General features: G+C 37.7%; 1 protein-coding gene across 1 annotated transcript in view; it reads right to left on the reverse strand.

Annotated features, from left to right (window-relative positions):
* frem3 (Fras1 related extracellular matrix 3) overlaps nucleotides 1-5,292 on the reverse strand; it is a 36,243-nt gene extending 30,951 nt beyond the window's left edge. Inside the window, exon 1 of the mRNA XM_047811908.1 lies at nucleotides 77-5,292. Within this exon, the coding sequence (XP_047667864.1) occupies nucleotides 77-5,078 (5,002 nt within the window). The 5' untranslated portion in view covers nucleotides 5,079-5,292. The remainder of the gene's footprint in view (nucleotides 1-76) is intronic.
* Between the last annotated feature and the right edge of the window lie 3,942 nt (nucleotides 5,293-9,234).

Below are 9,234 nucleotides of genomic sequence, written 5' to 3' on the forward strand. Positions count from 1 at the left end.
ATCTTGTAGTATCATTTGGTTCATCAATTAAAACTAACAACAATGTATTTGAGGAAAAAGGCTTAAAACAATTTACCTTGTGAAAAGGTCTTGATGCTGTCATTGCCCAAAGCAGTATTGATGATAAAGCCATGCAGAGGAGCCTCAGACACAGAGTACTTCAAAACTTTGTTTGGGCTATCTCTGTCTTCAGCCTTCAGAACTTTGCTGGTAATTAAAAATCCAAGTTGCCCAGTATGAAGAACTCTGAGGGTCGATGCAGCTTTGTTGACAACAATTTGAGGCATACCATTGTCCACTGTATTAATCTGAATAGTCATCATCTGAGGCTTACGTGTCTCATAGACTGTATCAGGGAAAACGTAAAAGTCTGTGTGAGTTCCATCGGTAACAGTGAAGGAGAAGCTGTCATCATCGGTTTCAGTGCCATCATGTTTATAACTGATTAGGTTCTCATTTAGGTCTTGTTTGGTGAAAGTTGCAATAACCCGAGTCCCATTGAATAGTAGTTGACCATGCACTGGCACTTGAGTAACCACAAACCGCAGTAGATGATCTGGAGTGTCACGGTCTTCCACAGTCAACTCAAAAGGTGTGACGAGTTTTGTTTCACCTTCTTCCACCATCAGTTTGTTAATAGTCAGGACTGGTTTCTTGTTATCCACATCAGTGATGGACACCCGGAAAGTACGGAATACTGGATTGTAACCATCAGTAACCTCAAACTCAAAGCTATCCATCTTCACTTCATCATCAGAGGTGTGTATGTAATAGATTTTGTTACCAGCCAATTGCAATTGTGTGAAGGTGGATATGGGTACCCCAGGATGGTCAGTGCTCTCTAGGTGACCCCTGCTAGGAGCACGTGTGATGGTAAAACTAAGATATTCATCTGGACTATTAATGTCGGTTGTGCTGAGGAGGTCTGTTGTAAGAGTTACCTTGCCTCCTTCTTTGAGGGTCACTCCTTTGTTGATGACATCAGGAAAGACCATATCAATGCTGCCAATGTTGATATAAAAGTAGCGGTCAATAAGTGGGTTGATACCATCAGTGACATCAAACTTTAGAAGATCACGAATGCCCTCTTGACCAGTATGGACATATTGAATGAGCTGCTTATCAATTTCATTTTGAGTAAAATTCATTCCAATGCTGATGTTGCCAATAACATCTCCATGCTTACTAATTCTCTGAAGGTAGCCTTGGCTAGGTCCATAGCGCACAATGTAAGTAAGCTCTTTGTCTTCAGAGTCCAGATCTGTTGCTTTGAGGACTCTGTTGCTAATCACTTTTGTTTCTCCAATTTCAACTTCCAGTCCATCATTAATAGTCATTCTTGGGGTCTCATCATCAACAGGAATAACCATGATCAGAACTTTCTCTTCAACAGTGTGTTTCCCATCAGTGAGTCTGATTTCAAAACTATCCTCTTTGGTTTCAGAGTCATCATGTTCATAAACAATATTAGATGCTTCTTTGATCTGTTCCAAGGAGAATTTTACTACAGGGGTACTCCCGGTACTCAACTGCTGGACAATGTTGCCATGTTTGGGATTCTTGATAATCTCAAACTCTAGTTCATCCTCTGGGATATCAGCATCTGCAGCATTCAAAATTGGAGTGTCTATGACTAAGCTCATGCCTTCCATGACTACAAACTCACGGATAAATATTTCAGGTTTCTCATCATTGGCAGGGATGATGACAATAGAGAAAAAGATCTTCTCTGAAAGGTTAGTGCCATCAGAGCAGCGGAAAGTAAACCTATCTTCCACTGGTTCTACACCTTTATGCATGCTCTGCACATAGTAGATGTGGCTGAGGCTAACATCTTTGATGCTAAAGGCAGTAATGGCGGTGCCTGCCCTTGATTTTTCTGACCCAGGGGCTGGAGAAATGTTCTCCAAATAGCCAGACACTGGCTGAACAATGATGGTACAGAGGATATCGTCATTATCTGTGTCAACATCTTCAGCTCCAATGTGTTCTAAGGTAATAACATTCTTTTCTCCTTCCACTACTACAAACTGGGCCCCAACACTAACAACAGGGGCAATACTGTCAACAGGAAGGATGGTGACATGTACACGAACTCCTTGAACTTTGTTACCACCTACCACCCACTCCTCTGACATGTCAGAGATGGTGAGGTTGAAAGAATCGTGCACCTTAATGGGTCCAATCTCGCCACTTGTGTGGACGTAGACAACCACACCATTGATAATATCTTGCTGAGTAAATCGTTCAGCTGGAGCACCATTCACCATGATCTCTCCTAGTCTTGGAGGCTCCTCCATTATAAAAGTAAGCATTAGATCATCTGTGTCCTCATCCTGGCCCTGAATGACATTGCTGGTGATCTCTGTAGCTCCATTCTCAAGGACATCAATTGAAGCACCTAAAAGACCTGCTGGTAGCATTATAGTTGGGCTCTCATCATCAACTGGCTTGATATTAATTTTAATCACTATAGGCACTGCATGAAAGCCATCACTGATGTCAATTTTGATGACATCAGTGAGAGATTCTTCACCACCATGGATATAGGCCAGGCGACCACTTTCAATATCTTCTAAAATGAATGTCTCTCCATTAGACATATCAATTCCTAAATACTGTAGTTGCCCATATCTGGGAATTTGGATGATTTTAAAAATAATATTCTCATCTTCTGTGTCCTGATCCGATGCATTCAGTTCATCTTTGGTTATTATGTAGGTACTCCTTTCCAGCACAGTAAAGCCAGTATTTGTGATTATAGGAGGCTTATTGTCAACTGGCTGTAAAAATATTGTAAACAAACCATCCACTGAGTTACCAGCAGTGTCCTCCACAATAAAGGTGAACTGAACCACTTTGGGAGTGATACCCAGTTCCTGGTCAGGAGGTTTGTATGCTACTTTATGGTGATTTACCTGAGCTTGAGTAAATTCAGTAATGACAGTGTCAGGACTGTCAGTAAGTACAATGGCTCCAAGAGGCACTGGGTTGTTTTCATCAGTATCTATTGGAGGCTTAATTATGCTATACTTGAGATCCCGGTCATCACAGTCAAGATCTGTATAGCGTAGAAACTTCTTTCTAAAAAAAGTAAGCTCATATTCTTTAACCGTCATGTGCAGAGCAGTGTCTGGGTAAAGAGATGGTGGTATATCATCTATTGGATGGATTTTAATCGTGAATGTGTGTTCTCCTGATTGGTTCGGGGGGTCATTATCATCTTGAACTCTAAAGACAAACTGATCAGTGACAGTACTAGTGCTATGTGGACCTTTGTGGCGGTAAAACAGTTTGCCATCAAGAATGTCCTGCTGGGACCATTCTGTCACAACTTGTTCAAACATTTCATCTGTCTCACTAAACTTCCAAGCAGAAACATCTGCAGGGGGCTCCACTTGTCTAAGAAGCAGTTCTCCTATGGCTGAATATGGCTCCTCCAGAAGAAATTTTATAGTTGAATCTTCTGAGTCAATGTCAGTAGCACTCAAAATAAATGGGGAAATTTGCATAATTTCGTTCTTGAACAACACAATACCAGTGTTGGCATTAATAATGGGAGGCTCATCGTCAGTGGGAGCAATTGTAATGGGAAACAGAAACTCCACTTCATTTTTTCCATCTGTCATTCTAAATATTATATTGTCACTGTAAGTATCACTTCCATCATGTTGGTATATGACAATTTCAGAATCTAGATCAGCTGGTGTAAAGAATTTCCTCTGAGTTCCTAAGACTGTCAGCTCGCCATGTTTCAAGCCATCAATCACGGTAATCTTCACATCTTCAAGGTTATCCTCATCACTGATTTCAAGATTCTGAGAACTAGAAAGAGGCCTTGACTGACCCTCAAACAGCAACTGGCCTGTGTTCTTGGTTGCCACTGGGGCCAATGTGTTCATTGGTTTCACAACAATCATAAATGCAAAAGTATCAGACACAGCTCCATCAGTATCAATGATCTCAAATTCAATTTGAAAAATCCTCTCTACGTCTGAATCTTCAGAGGGTGGCTTATAGGCAATTTTCAGATCTTTTACATCTCTTTGATAAAATGAAGTGATTGGCAAATTTTGATTATCTGTACTGATAATATATCCCTGCTGAGGGCCCAGGGGAGTTGTTATGTTAAAGATTAAATCATCAGGAATTGATTCCACATCCTCAGCTGCCAGCATATCAGATGTTAAGGCTGTCATTACAAACTGATCTACCTCCATCATCATCATGGCTATAAAGCTGGCTTTGGGTGGTGTGTTTTCAGCACCTTCTTTTATTCGGACCATGATCTGAAAGTGCTCTTGTTGTATAGTATTACCATCATTATCTTGTACTTCCACTAGCATTGGTATGTAATCTCTGTTGGGAGATTTAGTGGTGGCTGTATGCTGGTATCTTATACCCTTTTTGACAAATTCATCACAGTCAATCATCTGACCATTAACAGAGTTTTCTGAAAGAATGCCATACCTGGGAAGGCCACCTGTTCCAACCAGTGTGGCCACTTTGCACTTTGTGACACCGTCTTCAAAAGCAAATTCCAGGCCCTTTTTCTCAATGGGGTTGCTAAGACCATTAAGCTTTTCCACAACCAGAGGCATGTTACGGGTTAAAATCTCCAGCTGCTGGAAGACAACCTCTACCTCTAACATGAAAGGGATGACCACAGTGTCTGTATGGGAATCGTACCTCAGCTGAAGCTTCACCTGGTCCTTGCTTGGGCTCCGTGAACCAAAATGAGTGTATTTCACTTCATTAGCTTCAAACTGACATTGAAATTTCTTGGGCGTCAGCAGTCCAGGTCTCTGTGCCAGTGGTTCATTGTCTAGTACTGTGATGTGACAACGATCTCCTGGTTTCACTTCAGTGACAAGGTCATTGATAGGATCCAAATAAATAGAGCGTCCAAAAGGAACTCTAATCCCATTATTGGCCACCAAGATGGTTTCAGCATTAGGTCCAGATCGGTGTCGGTAATGGAAAGCAGAATCAAAAGGTTCTGCTTGCACTGTGCAAAGACCTAATGAAAATAATACAAGGAGGCCACAAAATCTTGTCCTTTGCAGACAACCAGCCATGTTCAGAGCTAGTTGCACTGCAGTCTTGAAAGTTATTTGCCAAAGTAGACCTCTTTCAATCTCCAGCAAGAGGTGTCCAAAAAATGTCCTTCGTTGTATTACGTCAAACTTGGACTATGCTCTGCCAGTAGTGTCCCTCTTCTTTCTGTCTCCCTCTCCCTCTCCCTCTGCACTTATTCATTCACACAGCACAAGTGAACTCCTCCTGCTGAAGCAAGGCAGGTAATACTTAAGCAGAAACACAGTGACAGCGCAAGACTCCACCCTCGGTGCAACCTCTCCCATGACTAAGTTAAGGCAGCAACTTCAACAACCCCCCTCAGTATGGAATTCACCCCCACCCACTCACTGCCCTTCCAAAGAGACAGGGATTTAAAGGACTTTCATAAACTTTGAAGCAGCAACTATTAAAAAAGCTTGTGATGTGCATACAAAAGTACTACTTTCATGTTAGAATGTCGTGTATTTATAAACTAAAAACAGTCATTTAGAATTATAGCAACAGATTGTGCAGAACATTATTCAATGTAATAATCAGAATTTTTATATTCTCTAATGTTTATATAATATACTTTACGTTTATATCACATCACTGAAAAATGCTCTAATTTATTAAAATCGAATTGGTTAGAAGGTTAGAAATTTTCAACTCTGACAGTAGTTTCACCTGCAAGGTTTATATTAATGAATATATTCTAATGTGCTACTTCTACAGTAATAACCCACTACACATAAAACATAATGAACTTTGCTTAACTCTTGATATAATGTTGCTTTTTGCAAGAGTACATTTGTTTGTCTCAAGTGAGAAAAATAGCATCCCACAACCTGATTATTGATTATTTTCCAAACACTCCAATGCCCTTCTGATTACACGCTGGTACTTTTGATAAATGGCCAATTATTGCACCAGTCCACATTATTTGTATTTCTTGTATTATTTGCTATTTGTATAAACAAACAAACAAACAAACAAACAAACAAATAAAGTATCTTTGATTTATTACATTAACAATTTTTGTGTATCTTATTTTTCAACCGGAAACCAAATTTAAGGGTCCTAGATCTGTCATGTGCCATATGTTAACTAATGTGCTTCTAAAGCTAAATGAATGCTATAAGGCATGTAATTAACCATTAATATAGTTTATGTGATAGTGTCCTCTTTTGAATGGAATCCAATGTGCTAGGACATGCTTGGTTAAAACATTTTTTCCATTTATTATACATCCATTAGCCACAGGACAATAATCCTGCTGAAAAGGTCTTATTCTCTTCCTGGTATTAATTAGAAACTTGATCATTTTCTGATTATTCATTAAGGGTGTTTAACTGTGCTGGGAGTTAAGAAAGCTAGGCAATTTTTTTCATATGTCTGTGTCATGAGAGGTCAACAAGTGGAGACATGTCAGTCTTGCACCTCTCTCAATTATGCTCAGCAAGCGGCAGCTGATGGCACAGGTGGACAAGAGGTATAGAGGAATACTGACATACCAAAAGTAAAGAGAAATCAAAAGGAATAATAAAATTGCAAGACATTTATTTATTTTGCTGTAATGCCGACAGATCAACTTTAACAAATGATGAAAACTTTTGATCCTAATCGGCATGATCTATTCCGGGGTGACTATTCCACCCCAATCCACAGGACACAATGATTCACTTTAAAAGGTTAAAGAAGGATAAGAATTATGTTCTTTACAAGGACAGGATTTCAACCCAATTGAACCTCTAGGGCAGATTTTGGAACGGTGTGTACTGTATCATCCTTGCAGCCAATATATTATGCACTGAGGCTGTGTTGGTTACTCATTATGGCCAAAGATCTTACTGACATATACGTCAAATTTTACATCCTTATCTGAAAAAAAAGGTGAAGCTTATGTGTCACTTAAATGCAAAAATTAGACTGTATGTAACCATAATCCTGGTTTGAATCTGTAGTATTAGATGCATTTTCTTATGCACTGTATTTCTTGTTAAGCATAGCTCATTAAAAGACATTTTGAATCATTAAACACATTATTTATCAACCATATGGCATCAGCACATGTTTGACCAGGTTCAGGAATCAGAGTAACTCGAACAAACCTGTTACCCTCTTTAACAAAATACCTCTCATATAATTTTATTCCTAGAAAGTCCAAATATATCCTTTGCGGTTGCTGTCACTGGGGATGAGATTTAAATATGAGCAGTGCCTAAAAATGGAAATCCTGTATTGCTGTCAGGACAGAAAAGACTTTATCCCATAACATGACACATGATCTAGAACGCCAATACATGCCCCCAGCATCCAGAGCAAAGAAGGACAACTGTTCATCCATCAGTGCTGAAAATATGCACATTTTAAAAAATCTAGCATGCAATAAAACAAAACAAACAAACCAAAACATTCTCCTTGCATCATTTTGGTCTGATGCCACACAGTGTGAGTTAAGCATGATGAAAACTGGGCTACATGTTTGAGATTACACACTGCCACACACTGTCCATGGAAACCTATTGGGCACATCAAGATAAAAATACACTCTTTCCATTTATGGAGCAGTGTTTCAAATGGACATGGCAAACGAGGCCAGACTCACAAATGTACGTAATATAAACATGCTGAATATTTTTATTTTGGTAATTGTTTTAATTATTTTTATGAAGTTATTTAAATAATCAATTACATTTTATTTTCATAATTTAAGAGGTTCTGAATATTCAGAAACACACACTGAGCATATTAATTGTAATATATACATTTATATAATTAAACCATAAGACAGGCTTTTCTTTTTTCTAATTTTGAAATATTACTTTTTAATATTTCTATATATTAATTCATTCTTTCATAAGATATTGAATGTATTTACCAAAGTTAGCTTGAATGATTTCAGTATTTACTTATAATATAACTCTTAATCTTATTCATTCAGTTGTTCTATTGGTGTTGTGTTTATTTTCTACTTTCTGTATTACTGAATAAAAATGTCTATAAAGTACACTTTTAAAATGATACACATTGTGGACCATGCTATAAAAGCTATGACTATACATTATTCGCAGCTTAACTATAAACATAACTGAACAATGTGAAGCATGAAGCATTATCATATGACGCCTTTAGTGAAGGGGCAGAAATAAAGGGTACTCCATTTATTCTAGTGCATGGTTGGGACTACTCCATTCTGTTCTTAGCAACGCTTGTGAAAGCCCCCCTGTTAGCATAGTCAGAATACCCAGAATGCTTTGAGAGTTCAGTGCATCTATTTTGCTACTTTGCTAAAATAACCTTTGGTGTACTCTTTACTTATGACCGGTCAAGCTCCTAATGTGGGCACACAGGCCTACTGCTAATCTCCTGTATTGCAGCAAGTAGACCATCTAGCTTTTTGGGAAAAACAAAATTAATAATAAATAAATTAAATATATATATTAAAAGTTTTGTTACTTTTATACATAAGAAAACAAACAAATGAACAAAAAAATATTCTAATGCTCTAAGTATTAACTAACTAACTGGGACAAGTCTAAGTTGTCATGTACATTTATTATTATTATGAGTAATAAATATAAAACATTTTTTATCTATGCTTTTCATAATTTTTTTAAACTGCTTGTTTGATTTTGTGTGATGTCACATCGCGCATGTCTCAAAAGGTTGCCATATATTGCAGAATTGGAATATTGGCAGTGAAATATTATAGAATGAATGTGTCATAAACAAAGCTTGTGTTTTTTTCTTTTTCTTCGTGTTTTAATGTTGAAGTTGCTTAGATGCACTGTATACTTTTGTACAAAACATGATTTTAGTTTTCACCTGACTGTCATCAAATAAAATCTGTGGAAACGCTTCTTACAATCTTCTTTGCAGGTGATTTCTTTAATGTTACTAGACAACTGTGAAAGCCACAGGACATACTTAATGGAAATGACATAATATGTTAACATACTGTATTTAAACATATTTTGATATATAAATAGCAAATGGTATATGCAATATATTACAGCTGTTGGAATCTCTAACCAAAATACTTATGCTTGAGCTAACAGATAATGAGTTGATTACACAGCTTCTATGCTTGTACACAAACTTTACTAAATGTTAAAAAATAAATTGTTTATTTGATTTTTTATAAATGAAATTCCTTGTTATTTTCCAAGATCA

This window comes from Tachysurus fulvidraco, chromosome 4 (genome assembly GCF_022655615.1).
Source record: "Tachysurus fulvidraco isolate hzauxx_2018 chromosome 4, HZAU_PFXX_2.0, whole genome shotgun sequence".
Lineage (NCBI taxonomy): Eukaryota > Metazoa > Chordata > Actinopteri > Siluriformes > Bagridae > Tachysurus > Tachysurus fulvidraco.